This window comes from Brassica napus, chromosome C8 (assembly GCF_020379485.1).
Source record: "Brassica napus cultivar Da-Ae chromosome C8, Da-Ae, whole genome shotgun sequence".
Taxonomy (NCBI): Eukaryota; Viridiplantae; Streptophyta; class Magnoliopsida; order Brassicales; family Brassicaceae; genus Brassica; species Brassica napus.
The window spans coordinates 27,310,494-27,327,228 of NC_063451.1; the positions used below are offsets into that span (position 1 = coordinate 27,310,494).

Sequence of the window (16,735 nt, forward strand, 5' to 3'; positions counted from 1 at the left end):
AGATGATGAAGAACTAGATTCAAGCTCGAGCTAAGAGTGAGAGATGAAGAAGATGATGAAACGAAAGTTTGTTATTCTTCATAATTAACATGTACATGTGCGTTAAATATATATAGTTGTACGGTCAAGCAAAAGGAAATTTAATCCATACAAACCGGTTAGTAAAATTGTTATTATACTAATATTTACAACAACCAACTAACGTAAAATTTTCAAGGGTTGCATGATGTAAAGGAAAGAGAGCGGCCTTCTTAATTAGCCGTTTCATGTGCACATTGGTAAAGCATAAAGATTTTAGAAAAATGAAGTTTGTCATAACCTTTTTTTTGTGTGTTGATCCCAACGTTTATTGCATGAAGCTCTAAAATATCAGCCACTTTATAATAGCTTGAACCAAGGTGATTCAGTGCTTGAGTCACTTTCAAGACAATGTGTTTACAAGAAAAAAAAACAAGAACATAAAAAAAAACCATAGCAACTGTCTTCCCCCCCCCCCCCCCCCCCCACAAAAGGGCTTCATACAGCGACATAAAATTAAAAAAGTTCTGGGACCAGGTCCAACATTAAAGTGAGCAATACGAGTAGACGACACATGACTGTCCTTATTAATACTCTCAGCCCAAGTCCAAAACGTGAGCAAGACGATTTAACATACGTGACTGTACTTGTTAATACTTAAAAGAGAACAGTTACAGTCGCAGTTTATACGTTAAATAGACTCCAACACATGCCATAACTATCAGTTTTTATGTTCTGTCATGCTTCATTGTCTGTTAATGCTGTACCTCTTTGTTTGAGAGTTGACTAATCTACAACATGGATTAGAAGAACAGGTTCTCTGTGTATGTAACAACTATTCGAAACATCTACTTTGTTTGACATATGTACCTCTTTATTTAGATGAAATACCACTTTCAAAACAATGTGTTGTGCAACTTTGTGTTTACAAGTTCAGAAAAAAAAAAAGAAAAGAACATAAACCATTAGCTAGCTAGCGATTGTGTTCCCAATTTGATTAATAGCCCAGCCCAGTAGTAAAACACACAAGGGCGTTCGTTATATACAAGCGATATAAAATAAAATAAATGATTTTAGGCCCAAGTCCAATATGAACGTGACAGCACGATTAAATGACACGTGAGACGTGACTGTACTTATTAATAATCGAAAAAGACAGCTTGACAAAGTCCGTGAAACTGAAAAAAATATATCTTTTTAGTTCCCTTGTTTTGCGATAATCCCAATTCTCTAAAAAAAAAAAAAAAACACTATTTGATTCGAAAGAGAAATGAGCTACGAGAAAGTTCCACCGGAATCGTATCCTCCACCAGGTTCGTAATTATGATTCAATTACGATTCGATTCTCTGATCTTTGATCGATTCTAAAATCTGATTTGAAAACAATCGGACCAATAGGATACCAATCTCACTATCCGCCTCCTGGTTATCCATCGCCGGCGCCGCCGCCGCCGGGATATCCTCCGCCGCATCACGAAGGATATCCTCCACCTCAGCCTCACGGGTATCCACCGTACCCGCCACCGCGTCCTTACGAAGGCGGTTATCAAGGCTACTTCGCCGGTAACTATCCTCCTCCGCCGCCGCCGCCGCAACACTGCAACCACTACCAGCACGATCATCACCATTACCAGGATTCAAACTCTGACGGCTCCTCTTTCCTCCGTGGCTGGTTCGTCTCTCTAGCTTCCCGCCATTATTATTTACTAGAATCACTTTCATTATTGTGTTTGTGAACTGATTCGATTCTTGCGTCTTTTTGTGGTCAATCTTTGTGTCGGTATCAAAGAATATGAATTGAGAATTTAAGCTTTTGGAGCTACTTTGTGTTGAATTGATCTGTGATACTTTAGGAGCCTACGTGTGTGTTTAAAGGTCACTCACTAAATTTAAATGTTTTGGGTTCACTGAACTTGTGTTTTGGGCCAAATGATCCTGATTAGAACCAGATTCCTTGACTTGATGTATGGATAAGTCATTATGTGAGTTGAATCTAGACATCTACTGTGAAAGTCACACCATAGTTTGACTTTCATTTTCCTTTAAACGGAATTTGTGTGCAGCAAATTCGTACGTATTGATCCTTATATTTTGTGCTCTGTTGATCTTCTAAGGAAGGTTCTTGGCATATGCGATAGAGTTTAGAGCTATTCATTATAGGAGCTTTTATATATATATATAGCTTGTGACTCTAGCTAACCAGATTTTGGACATGATCTTTGCTTCCACTCAAGTGATTCTAGTGGATCTCTGCCTACCCAAACTATTTTTGTATAAATCTGTAAATAAGGTATATTCTTTTGAAATTCTAGTGTCCATGTCATCTCTACAACTTTTCTTATGCTCAACTTGAGTGAGAAACTTGTCTAGTAAAAGACTTATGATTGACTTAAAGATTGTTCCTTCTGCTTTATTAATTCTCTTTCTTTTTTCTTTTTTTTTACCCACTGGGTTGCAAATTGCAGTCTTGCTGCTATGTGCTGTTGCTGTCTGTTGGAGGAATGCTTCTGAGAATGCCCTTCCTTCTCCCCGGATCATCTCTTGTTACTATCGTCATTTACAGTCACATTGTATGTTTAAATCAAATCCAATACATGCCATAACTTCTCTATGTCTTTATATACTGTGAATGTTTCTTTGTCTGTTAATCATGTACCTCTTTGTTTGAGAGTGGACTAAATCCACAACATGTATCAGAACTCAGAAGAATCCTATGTATGTTCTTTGTAATTTGTCTGAATTATTTGAAAATATATACTCAGCTTGATATTTGATAAAAACAAAAACTCTATATTAACACAGATCAAGAAAAGAACATGTTCAAGTTTCAAAACACAGCTTCTCGTCTGAAACAAAAGTACATTGGAGAAAGAGCTAACTAACGACATCAAGAAGCCTAAAACAATACCAACATGAGATATGGGAGAGACTAAAGGATCGTAACACATGGAGGTGCGTCTTTTCTAGTCCCAACCACAGTTCGGTAAAGGTAAAGTCTATCAACCTTCTCTCTCTCATCCTCCTCATTCCTCTCCATCCTCCCATTCTCATTCTCATTCTCATTAATAATCTCCACATTAAGCCACGGCGCATTCCTCGCGAGCCTCTTGCATCCACCGAGCGTTACTTCACAAGACGACATCCAAAGGGATCGCATTGTTTCGTACTTGCCAACATCAGCAAGAAGCGCCGCGTTCCCAAACGGACTGTCTCTTATCTCCAGCTTCCTCAGCTTCTTGCATCCATTCAACACATACAGCATTCCTTTGTCCGTGTCCCCAGCAAAGGCTATGGACAGCATCTCAAGCTGTTCTGCGTACATGCCAATGTAGAGGAAGACTTTGTCTGTTAAAAGACCGGAGACAGAGAGTCTTCTCAAGCCTTTGCAGGATTGTACTATTGCACCAAAGCCTTCGTCTAGTGATTGAGATGTGATGTGGTCTGGTTTGTTTGGCTCTAGGATGCATAGCCTGAACCGGATGAAGTTTGGACAGTTTTTCGCCACGGTGATGAGAGCTTCGTTTGTCATCTGTTTGCAGAAGTAGAGAATGGAATGTAGTTTAGGACAACCAGCAGAGATTGCGACCAGTCCAACCTCAGTAACAGCAGTGTTGTTGTCTTCTTCATCGTGTGGATCAGAAGGAAACACTCTCAGCTCTTGTAACTCTTTACATGACGAAGCAACAACCTCAAGTCCTTTGTCTCCAATACTATCCAGTATCTGTAGGAACAAACCATGAGTTGTTGTGCTAACAAATCGCTAGGGCGGATTATTTGGAGTCTAGGCGAACCCTAAGCATTAACAGATTTATTTTATATATATTGTAGTTTTGGATTAATCGGCGGTAAATTATCAAAATTAAATAATATAAAACAAAAGAAATTTGACAAATTTGAGAATTAGTACTAACATTATCACTTAATTTAATATAATTAGATTAATTTAGTTATATTAAAACCGATTTAAATTGGTTTGAAATACTTTATATAAATCGGATTTTACGAAAATCATTTCGGACCCTTAAACCGAATTTTAGAACCTTGATGGAAAGAGAACAAACTGGTATCAAAATTACCCATAACAGTTGAAGTCTCTTGCAAAACTGAACAAACTCTATGAGATGGTTGCCTTGGATCTCAGCTGCATAGCTGAGATTCAAGGAGGTGAGGTTTTCGCAAATCGGGTAGAACGCCGTGAGACAAACAGAAGCAACCTCTGAGAAGCCAGACAAGCTTCTCAACAAAATGCATTTCTTTATAGCAGCCATGAGGCTGGCAAAAGATTCAGGTTCCGCCTCATTCTCATAACACCCTACTCCCAAGTCAACCAGCTGCGGCGCACAGCTCATTAGCCTCGTCAATCCATCTAGCGGCACTGCACGGTTCACCTTCAAGCTCTTCAGATTCGTTGACCTTGCAACCAGTCTCTCTAACGCAGACAGATTAATTTCTCCCTTAAGACAAGCGAAGTTCAACGAGACAAGAGTTGTACAGCTGTCTGGAAAACAGTTTAGCCATTGACCTCTGTGATCATCTATCTCATTCTCTTGCAAGTCCAGCTCACGAAGATTCCTAATAATAACATCAAACCCATTAATATTACAAACCCAAAAAGATAAAGTTTAAAACTTTATACACTCTTTCCTTACCTGCAATTAGCAGCAATTGAAGCTAAGCCATCAGTAGTAAACCCATCACAGCTAACAAGCACCAGAGACTTGAAACTCACAAAGGAACGCGAAAGAAGCTCGAGGCTTTCGTCTGAGACAACCATCCTCTTCAACCTGAGCTCCTCGAGCCCCACACGTGCCTTGGATAAAGCGTCGATCCAAGGGTGGAGGAAGCCTCCCCACTCGTGAGGAACAAGGTTAAAGTCAGCGAAGTGAGGCTTCCCTTTGAGAGTTAAAGATCTGAGACAGGGGAACCTCCTGATTAGCCTCTCCGGGCTGATGGCGTAGCAGTTTCCGATGAAGACTTGGTGCCTGCTGTATCTCTCGATCTTGTGCCATGATTTGCTGACCAGAGAGATCGAGTTCCTGTCTCTGTGGGATGCTATGAAGTCGAAAATGTGCTCGATTACCTCCTCCGGGAAGTAATTCATCGGAAACTTGAGAGCTTTGTTCATTCACTAAATAAAGGAAGAGACTTTGGCTTTTAGAAACAGAGAGCTCTGTTCATTCACTAAAAAGGAAGAGACTTTGACTTTGAGAAACAGAGGAGGTAAGCTCCAGAACAGAGTGCTCTGTTCATTCACTGGAAAGGAAGAGACTTTGACTTTAAGAAACAGAGAGCTTATTGAAAGTCTCGAGCTTTGATGAAGAAAGATGAATGGGTCGACGAGAATGCTCAAATCGATAGCAACAATGAAGGTTTTAGATTCAGATCTCTAGGGAAACAGAGGAGCTAGATCTGCGAGGAAAACGTTGAGAAGGAGAAGAAGAACTGAGAAACTCAATTATGAATCGAATCTAAGGATAAAACTCTGAACAGCTTCTTCGAGTCCAATGATGATGAGATGATCAAGAGAGAGAGAGAGAGAGAGAAGAGATCACGCAAGCAAAGCAAAGGAGCTCTCTTTCTCTGTGGAAATAAAAAGAGAGGAAAAGCTAAACCAAGCTGACCAAAAACTTAACCGAGGTTAGGTTTGAGGGTGGAGATTGGTTTGACGGGTAGCCACGAAAGGAATCTTGACCGTTGAAGAGTGGTATGATGTTGCATGTGTTTGACACCACTGGTTTTTATAGCACCTCCAGCGTATTCTACTCATTGAAGTTCTAAATATAAATATATATGTATGTATATATTATACATGTAGTTCTATGGTCCAATAAATAGCATAGAACCTTTATCCAAAAATTCTAAAAACAAATTTTTAGAATCTCTAGATATGAATTATAGACTATTTAATAGAACCCACAACTATATACATATATATATATATATATATATATTTATATTTAAAATCCAATGGATAGAACCGTCTCCGGTGCTTGTTAGTTTATCACAGGTGCTGTTAGTTTTTACGAGTCCTTTAGACAAAGAGAAAGGGTGATGAAGTGATGTATTAGTGTCAGGAGCTAAACGATATTTAAAAATACCCTTTCCTTTTTCGTATTATTACGATATTGCCACGTAAAGTTTCACGGCCAATAGGAGCGGAAAGATTCTTGTTACATACACGCGATAATCAATATTCTCGGCTAATTAATTAATTAGTGACAAATAAAAAGATTCAATGGTTTTGATTTGTTAGATAATCTTTCACGGTTGTTAGAAAGTGCAACGATTAGTAATATAAATAAAAGAGTTCAAACGTACAGTCGTACTGAGAATATGTTATTACCACGTTAAACGTATGTAAGCGATGATGTCAAAAAAAAAAAGCGTATAAATTAGATAATCAATCAAATAAAGTTCTTTATTAAAAAAAACAAATAAAAATTCGTTAATTGTATATTGTATTTGTATGGACGAAGACACCATTGATGGATTTACCGAATTAGAAGGTCATGAAATTTGTTTTGATCTCTCTTTCCACGTGTGTATATATATATATTTTTTTTACCAAAAAAATAAGTGTTTTCACTTTTTTGCCGGGAACTTAAACAATGTAAATATTTCTTTCCAGCGTGAATCGAATTCGGATGGCGGAAATTACAGCCGCAACCCTTTTACCACCAAAGCTGACTCTCTGGTTATATATTTTATTGTATGATACTATATTTTATAACCAAACAATTTTAAAAGCTAATCAAACTTTTTTCTCAAAAGATGGTTGTTATGGGTAGGGTTCTATCTCGATTACTTGGCAACTCTTTTTTGTAACAAATTCATAAATCATAATCTAATATTCGACCAATGAAAAAGATTTAGGTTGTAGTTTATTTTTGATCAAAAAAAAGGGTTGTAGTTTTATTCTTTTAAAATCCAACTGATACTGGATTGATACTATTACTAGGTCTAATCTACGTTATGTTTCGATTTGGTATATATATTATTTAAAATATTAACTTACAAATACTTGTGTTGGTTTGTACATATATCTTCTAATCAACCAACAAATAATAAAGGAATCCAGAAGAAATGGACAAAATCTCAAGACAACAACCATTAAGAAACATATAAAAGGTACAAACAAATAAAGAAAGTGGCATAGACCTTCATAATCAAGCTCAATAATAGACCCACTTGCAAATTATTACATCTAGAGATAGGGGTAAAAATGAAGAGTACACAAACCAAATCATGATTACTGGTTGAATAACAGTCATTTCTTTTTGCTTAACTAATGTTTAAAATGATGATAACTATGGGTTCCCTATTAATTATTGGTAAGTAATCAGGACCATCTACATTCACAAAATATCAACTAATTACCTTTCATAATCCGAAGAGAATTTCCTCATTGGCTGTTATATGTGGATGTAGAAACAAGCTTCATTCAAATCTTAGCTTGGTTTATTATTCATCTTTCACAAAATAAATAACGTATAAATCCCCTATTGTTAATAAGCTTGTCTTTATACGTAGTAGTTCATAACTAAACAGTTACTAACATACTATGGATTAATGTTCAATTATCACAAAAATGTTTATATTTACAGTTTTAAAATGAGACGAGTGATGATTTCACCTCTCTTGACCCATCATATGCTACAATGGCTGCCATGTGAAGGCCACCTATCTATCTTTATCTTGTCACTTTTAGTAATCATCTCCATTTTCACTATCGTCCCGAAATTTCACCAGCTATAGTGAGTGGTTTTAGTCTACTAAGATAATGCCTGAAATTATTGGATTTTACTGTGTAACCAACCTCCATATCACCTTAGTTAATGCGGGTTAAACATCTATTTATCTTAGTTAATGCGGGTAAATTATCGGGTAAATTCGGATGTGGATGCGACTCCTGATATATAAATACAAGATTTATTTATTATGAATAATATTAGACATCTATAAAGAAGCTACTATTTTAAGTAAAACTAGTATTTCCTCCCGTGCATAGCACGGATAGCACGGGTCAATGGACTATTTCTAAACTTTATTTGATCATGTTATTGTTTTCAATCAAAATAAATTATTATTTTTATCAAATATTATTGCACATAATATAAGAAGTGATTCAAGCAAAGCTATTGAAAAGATAAAATAATTAACTATAAATTTATTTTAAAAATGGATACATGTTTACAATATTTTTCAAAAATAATTAAAATATAATGTGAAAATATAAAATATATCTTAAAATACTATAGTTGATTCATACTTTATTTGTCTTTTTTTTGGTTCAACACCTTTATTTGTCTATGATTCAGAATAACAAATACCTAATATAATTAACTATAAATTTTAAAATACTAGGGGGTGTCCGCGCGGAATATTGTTTTATTGTTGTTAAAAGTATGATTTTTTGGATAATGTAATTATGTGATCACTTTTATTTGTTAAGAACGTTATTTGTTGTTTTTATTGTGTTATGTAGTAGTAATAGTGATATGTCAATATATTTTGTCTTTGTTTTTTCAATAATGTGTTTTGTCTGTATAATATTTGTTAGTAGTGAAGTGAGCCTCTAATGTAAAAATATATTGAATTTCAATAACTTTGCATTTATGCATTTGTTGATCATAAGATTAACGCTTCCAGCGCCAAAATTGTCTTTTATTTTTTCATATTTTTTGAACATTATAACTTTCAAGATGTTTTTGCCTTTTCCCATATTTTGACATTGAGCATTCAACATCTATGTATTTTGTTTACCTTTCTGGTATGCGGTGTTTCTCATCATCATCACCGAAAAAGACTCACCTCCTGCTCTTGTTCTTTATCGCCTTCATCACCTTGAGATTTCTGGTAGTTGTTGTAGACCGGATTTAGGAGTTCTCAGTTGTGCAGTTGTTTCTCGCGTCGTTTTAAGCTGCTCCATTCAATATTGGACGCTCTTCTTCTTCCTTAGATTTCAGATGATGTTAGGAACTGCATCTTTTTGAGTTGGGTCAGAGTTTAGTCGTCTTTGAAGTTGTTTTCCTCGTCGTTAGCTTACCATCGATACTCCCTTCTCGTCTTGGTTTTCAAGATATGTTTTTTTGGTGATCTGACTTCTATAGCTCGAGGACGGTTCCATGATTTGATGATTTCGTTTTGTCTACCCTTCCATCTATGTTTCCTCATCTCGTTGCAGCTTTCATCGGTGCTTGCGTCTCTGTGACTCTCCGTTTCGTCATGTTTGCCACTCCAGGTTTGGATAGAGTTCTCCTCCGGCTCCGAGTATGCTCTGTAGATTTGGAAGATTGTTTCTGGTCTCAAGTTTGGGCTCATGTTTCTCGAGGGTTGGCTTCCGTTCTCCCTCACTCATGTTGTTCTCTTCTTCCCTTGCTTCCCTTAGTATAAATGTGTGGTATTAGTCTCTTGGAGCTTTGGTCCTTTCTATCCAGAGCTTTGTCGTTCTTCACCGGGATCGGCGTCTTGTTTGTGCTTGTTTAGTTTGTGAGGTGTTTCTTACCTCTTAGCTGGTGGTTGTGCTTATCGTTCGTTATGTATGTCTCTTCCTGCTTCGTGGTGATTTTGGCCTTCTGTTGATTATTCTTCCTCTAACCCGCTTTCTTGGTTCTTTGCATTGGTCCTTGATCACGCTCATTTGTGTTTGAGGGATTGTTTTATCTCAAGATTATCTTCTTACATTTTACTGACTTTTGATTGTTCTGGCCAAGACACTCTATCATAAAGTGGGCTAAGTTAGTTTTCGTTTTGCAATTTTTTGAACAATAAAATAGATTATCAAGCTTCAAATGATGATGGTTAATGTTAGAAGGATTAGATAGTGTATAATTAGAAAATAGTGAACCAGATTGCAATAATCTAAAAGAAGAAGGATCTAAATGTAAAAAGACAAAAAAAAAGAGGACACATGTCAACAAACTCTCCTTCCACATGTCATAAGAAGAAAGAAAAGTCTACTTTATATATATAAATAAATGGTGCGTCGAATAAGTTTACCGTTTTTGTTGTTTAAAATTCTACAGTTTAAGATAATGATTTCATTAACACTTCATATTTAATTACTTAACGTATTTTCTTGAAAAGCGCACACCTAAGGAAAACTAACCTATTTTGTTGGATTTTAAAGATTAGAATTCACAAATTTAAATTATTTTTATTAAAAATATATTTTATTAATTAAATTATTAATGAAGCAATAAAATTATTTTTTATCTACACACATTTACATGTTTTAGATAGTCGTTAAAACTAATCAGCAAAAACCTGAAATTTCCAAAATTAACTACAGAAGATTCTTAATTAAATATTTTGAGTTAACACAGGATTTTGGCTAAGGCATTTCTACAACTCTATGGTCAAAAAACCATTAAAAGCATTAAGATTAAGAAAATTTTCACCTGAAATTATAAATGGCCAAACGTTTTGCATCGTACCTTTCTAATCCATTCGTTGATGTCTCTTCCAAATCAGCATCAGCTTTGATGCTTCTTCAAAATCAGCTTTGTTTTTTACTACATTTCTGCAGCAAATTAAAATAAATTTCAAAACTGAACAACATAAAAATATTTATGTTGTATTTTATACTCTGATTTTGCAGAATAAGTTCTATATGAACTCCAAAATTACTGTATCAGTATCAATTTCTTTCCTCCAAAATTTAAAATTCACCACCATATAAAAAAACCTTTTAAGTAAATCCAGACAATGAACGATAAATTTTTTGAACTGATACCAAAAAAAAGAAGAAGATACGAAGAAACCTATCAAGCTCAAATTGAAAACTTATTAGAGATAAATGATCACTTGTTTTGCTTCGTTGAGCAACTGAAGATTGTAAAAGAGATGTTTTAACGTTCAAAAAAAGAAGAAAATATGTTTTAACTTTTGATGAAGCTCGTAAATAAATTTGTTGATGATTGGATTTATTCTATAACTAAAAAACAGTTTATATGAAAGAGGTGGAGAACGTGGTTTCAAAGGAAGTGAGAAAGATGAATATTGTGTGTTTACGAATTAGAAACAATTTAGAGAAAACTGTATTAATGATGCATTTATTTTTTCCTAACTAATTTTGAAGCACAAGCCAGGTGGCAAAAATCTATTGGTCATATGACTTGTGTTTTAGTATATAAGGGATTTTCATACGATAAGAACTCATCTAGTTGAACAAAAACAACCAAATTACATAAAAAACGATTTTCTTTCCGCTGTTTAGGGTTTAGGCGATAACCTAGGCGATTTCGAAGCTGTAACCCTTCCGACAAGCAACGACCGCCGAGAGGGAGACTACCACCCTCCTCTCATCACCGGTGTCCTGCAAAGAGTGCAGAGTATTTTGAACCTTCTTAAAAACCTTTTTGTAACAAGTTTGCGAGCCTCTCCACCGTTTTGGTGTGTTTCCGTGTTAAACAAGTCCCACACTTTGATCTGTGATTTACTGTCACAGAACAAACTCCTGATGAATTGACTTGTGAGAAACCGTGGTAAGGATGAGACTTCACGTCTGGTGAGGAGAAAGATCCAGGAAGAAGAAGAGGAAATCATAAGGGTTCAAGTCTTTGATAACTCAGATCTGATAGAAAAGTTCAAACTCACCTTGGTAGGAAGGATGTTTCACGAGGATGGTAGGAGCGTGGAAGCCTTATTGAAGCACATGCCTAAGCGTAGAATCTGGGATGTGGAAGGTAGAGTTCGGGGCACAAACCTTGGAACACAATAAATTCCAGTTTGATTTTGATTAGGAAGAGGACTTGCTTAAAGTTCTACAGCGCCGGCCCTGCCATTTTAACAAATGAAGCTTCTCTCTGGAAAGATGGATCCCGACGATCAAAGAAGATTTCCCAAACACTCTTTCTTTTTGGGCTGTGGTCTCGGGAATCCCAAGTCACTATAAAAAGGAAGAGACTTATCGAAGCATGGGAAAAGCTTTGGGGATATTCGAGAAAACAGATGTGGAAGGAGGACGGGTGCACATCTGTGTCAAAGGAGATTAACCTTTGAAGTTTGAATGCAAAGTAGGCTTTGATAACAGAGATGTTGTCAAGGTCAAAATTCAATACGAAGACCTATATCGGCATTGTTTTACTTGCAAGAGGATTTCCCATGAGGAAGGAACATGTCCAAAGCTCACTGATGGACATAAGGAAAGAACACGAGTGGCTAGAATTGAGCAAATGGAAGCAGAGGAGCGAGCCAATCGAGAAACCTTCTCGGCCCCCCCAACGTACCAGATTGGACTCGCAATGCAGGGTCTCCCCAGAGATACAGAGGGGCAGAGAGACTTACCATTAGGACGATACCTCAAACATAGCATGGAGGAGAACCCCCAGTGAAGAAAATCGAGACCTAAGGAACAAACTAACAGAGAAACGTGTCACCCACTAAAAAAATGTTTGGAATAGACTTGACTCTGTTACTCCAACACAATATCAAAGAGCTAATGACAGATATCACCCCTATCAACATAGTTCAGGAGTGGGTTCAAGAGATAAGACAAGAGATACAACCTCGTCCTCTGAGTGGAGAAGGAAAAACCTCAGCAACAACTTTGAAAGAAATGAAGAATTATCTCGTAAGAAACCTTCTCGCAGCCGAGTCTCATCGGACTCCCAGAGGAGCATCTCTGAGCACTTGAGACCACCGAGCTATAGAGGAAATTTCGAGGGTCGGAAAACAAGATCACCACCCAAATATCAAACTGAATGGAGACCAGTTTCAAATCCTAGGAATGGTGGGAATAGGATGGGTAACTCAAACTCAAAAGATCAAGAGGATCGTGACCGAACTAGTACAAGAAGGAGCTCAGATCAGGTATCAGGAAGAGACGGGGGAATATCAACTGAGGCACGTCTGCAAATACTTCAAAGGAATGCAGAAAAACAATTAGACCACCAACAAGATAAGAATCAAGGAGAAACCAGTGTTTTAGCAGAGCTGGCCAAGGTCAATGACCCTTTCTCCAATGATAACAATAGTATCATGTTGGGTGGAAAATAGTTAGCGCAAGGAGAAACTCCAGAGGGAAACATTTTGAACGATATGGATAAAGAGATGACACCCATTAAAGAAACAGAAGGGGAGCAAGCCCTAGCTAACCCCATTGATGATTTGACCGAGGGAGAGATGGATGCGGCGATGCTGGAAAACGACGACCTACTGGATGAGGACTTCGAACTAGGGACAGAGGAAGCAGATGATGCTTTAGAAGAAGGACAAATTGAAGCTCTGTCCCATCTCTTACCAGACAAAGCATGACGACAGCAAACTCCAGTCCAGGCCCCTAGACCCACGAGAATAGAAGTGGAACAAAAGAACGAAAAGAAGGTCGTTAAGGGGAGCAAAGATGATAAGGAGATTCGAGGTGCCCTGGTGTATACAAACCAGACAAGAAAGAGAGGAGCGAGGAGTCCAGACATCAAAGGCACAACAGCATCAAAGAAGCTAGCAACCCGGGGAAGGATGTCGCCGAAATCAAAGCAGATGAAGCCAGCTAGAGACATGGTGATGGCTCCACGACAGTCTAAAAAGGTCCCTCGTAATGAGGTGTATCCTTCTGCTTCTAGAAGCAGGAAACTAGTGGTTACCTCAGGTTCGGTGGTGTCTCAGAAACCACCCAGTTCTCTTATACGAATGCAATAGCATGGAACTGTCAGGGGGCTGGCGCGTACCTGACAAAGCAACACTTGCGAGAGTTGCACCGCTATTTTCGTCCTAGTTTTCTTTTTCTTTGTGAAACAAAAAACAATTTTTTTTTGCAAGACTATAAGTTTGAATTTGGTTATGATAATTTGTTCACCGTACAGCCAGTGGGGCGAAGCGGTGGACTTGCTTTGTTTTATATGAATGTGCTGAAGTGAAGGTGGATTTTTCAAATGAAAGAATGATTGATGTTGAAGCAAAGATCGAAGGCAACAAAGTGTTTATTACCTTTGTGTACGGGGATCCGGCAGTTGAATACCGCGAGGTTGTTTGGGAAAGACTCATGAGGATAAGCTTAAGACGGCAAGAAGCTTGGCTTATGGTGGGCGACTTCAATGAAATCACCAGCAACTCGAAAAAAAGAGGAGGTCGCAAAAGATCAGAAGCTTCCTTCCTTCCTTCCAAGAACATGATATCAACCTGTGGGATGATTGAATTTCCACACAAAGGAAATTTCTTTTCATGGTCAGGCAGAAGAAGATCAGGGAGAGTATAATGTCGCTTAGACCGAGCACTTGGCAACGAAGACTGGCACCAAGTGTTTTCCCACACTGACGCGGAGTATTTACTTAGATGGGGATCTGACCACAGACCTGTCCTAATACAAATCAAATCAAAAGAGTCGACCGGTCGTAGAGGCTTCAAGTTTGATCGGAGATGGCTAGGGAAGGAGGGCTTTGCGGAAACGGTGAAACATGGCTGGGGTCAAGATGATCCAAGTGAGCCGATAAATATTTTTGAGAGGATATGCTGGTGTAGAAAAGCTATCTCTAAATGGAAAAGAAGAAACCCATCAAATAACTTGAAGCTAATCGAAAAACTCGAAATGGAACTGGACAGAGCACAAGGTAATGATAATATGACCAGTGAGGAGGAGTTAGAGCTAAAATGGAAACTATGTGAAGCATACAGAGAGGAAGAACTCTTCTGGAGACAGAAAAGTAGAGCTATTTGGCTAAGGGAAGGAGATAGGAACACGAAGTTCTTCCATGCGAAAAAAAAAACAGCGCCGAGCCCGGAACCGTATCACCAAACTGATGGACTCGCTGGGGAATTGGGTGGAGACAGAAGAGGGCATAGAAGGATTGGCCAACAGCTACTTTGATTCTCTCTTCACGGCTTCAGAACCGAGTAACCGAGACGAAGCTTTCCGGTACATTACCGCTTCGCTTACTCAGGAGATGAATGCCACTTTGATGAGAGAGCCGAATGAGGCCGAGATCAAAGAAGCTGTATTCGCTATAAACCCAAAAAAGGCGCTGGGACCTGATGGGATGACCAGTTTATTCTATCAACGTTTCTGGAAAATAGTGGGAAAGGATATTGTGGACACAGTCCAAGCCTTTTTTGCTTCTGGAGAGCTTGACGATCGCATAAACCAGACCAATATATGTTTAATACCAAAGACGGAGCGTCCGAAGAACATGTCGGAGTTCAGAAAAATAAGCTTATGCAACATAAGCTATAAGATCATCTCAAAAGCCCTCTCATCGCGTCTGAAAAAAGGGCTTCCAAAGCTAGTTTCAGAAGCACAATCGGCCTTTGTGGCTCGTAGACTTATTACAGATAATATCTTAGTGGCACATGAAATGTTCCATGCCCTGCGAACGAATCCGAGCTGCAAAGAAAAATTTGTAGCGGTTAAAACGGATATGAGTAAGGCGTACGATCAGGTAGAGTGGAGCTTCCTCGAAACCTTAATGGAAAAGATGGGATTTGATGAAAGATGGATCCAGTTGATCATGCGATGTATATCATCGGTCTCTTACAAAGTTCTCATAAACGGAGAAGCAAAAGGCAACATTATACCCTCGCGTGGCCTGCGTCAAGGAGACCCGTTATCTCCCTTCCTCTTCATACTTTGTACAGAAGTTCTGATATCGCAAATACAGCTTGCTGAAAGGGAGAAGAAGATCTCGGGTATTAAAATTGCAAGAGAGAGTCCACCGATCTCACATTTACTCTTCGCGGACGACAGCCTCTTCTTTTGTAGAGCTGAACAAAGCGCATGTAGTGAACTAATGAGAATCATGGACGTCTACAGAAAAGCCTCAGGGCAAAAAATGAATAAGTCAAAATCCTCAGTTATGTTCGGTTCTAAGGTTGTAGCGTCCGTAAAAAATGACCTGAAAAGGTCGCTTGATATCAACCAAGATGGAGGAATGGGCATGTACCTCGGCTTACCAGAGAAGATTTGTGGATCCAAGAAGCAAGTCTTCAGTTTCGTACAGGAAAGATTAAATGATCGTACCAATTCATGGTCATCGAAATTATTATCCAAGGGGGGGAAAAGAAGTTCAAATCAAGTCTGTGGCTCAGGTTGTCCCTACCTATGTAATGTCCTGCTATCTCCTTCCAAACGGAATCACTAGAAATCTTACTAGTGCAGTCTCTCGGTTCTGGTGGACTACAAAGAGTGAAAGCAGAGGATTGCATTGGGTGGTTTGGGACAAGATTTGTATTCCATTGGATAGGGGAGGACTAGGATTTCGAGACTTTCAAGACTTCAACCTTGCGCTTTTAGCCAAACAGCTGTGGAGACTACTCAAATATCCAAATTCTCTCCTGGCTCGGGTGATGAAAGGAAGGTACTATAGACATACAAACCCAATGAATATAGATAAATCCTCAAACCCATCGTACGGATGGAGAAGTATCCTAGCAGGAAAACAAGTCCTATTACAAGGATTAAGAAAGAGGATCAGAAACGGTATGAAACTAAGGTCTGGGAAGAACCATGGCTTCCTACGTATCCCGCAAGACCACCTTTTTGCTGCGACAATTCCAGAGATGATCACCTACGGGTTCACCATCTTATAGATACGGAAACTAACACATGGAACTCAGAGATGCTGAGTACTTTTGTTGCAGCCGCAGATATACCTCGGGTTAAATCTATACGGGTGAGCCGCACAGGAAGAAGGGACTGCTACAGGACGGACCTTACAAAGTCTGGTACATACACGGTAAAGTCTGGTTATACAGTAGCTTACGATCTACGGACACAAACTCTCCA

General features: G+C 38.3%; 2 protein-coding genes across 2 annotated transcripts; one reads left to right on the forward strand and one right to left on the reverse strand.

Annotated features, from left to right (window-relative positions):
* The first annotated feature begins 1,171 nt into the window (after window positions 1-1,171).
* Window positions 1,172-2,787, forward strand: LOC125591702 (cysteine-rich and transmembrane domain-containing protein WIH2-like). The gene is made up of 3 exons (XM_048766371.1): window positions 1,172-1,331; window positions 1,417-1,690; window positions 2,484-2,787. The coding sequence occupies exons 1-3, from the start codon at window positions 1,289-1,291 to the stop codon at window positions 2,527-2,529; spliced, it is 363 nt and encodes a 120-aa protein (XP_048622328.1). The 5' UTR covers window positions 1,172-1,288; the 3' UTR covers window positions 2,530-2,787.
* LOC106362045 (protein AUXIN SIGNALING F-BOX 3) lies at window positions 2,788-5,721 on the reverse strand. The gene is made up of 3 exons (XM_013801859.3): window positions 4,668-5,721; window positions 4,095-4,590; window positions 2,788-3,739 (listed from the first exon to the last, which is right to left on the reverse strand). Exons 1-3 carry the CDS (start codon window positions 5,141-5,143, stop codon window positions 2,948-2,950), a joined length of 1,764 nt encoding a protein of 587 aa, XP_013657313.1. The 5' UTR covers window positions 5,144-5,721; the 3' UTR covers window positions 2,788-2,947.
* Window positions 5,722-16,735: the final 11,014 nt, after the last annotated feature.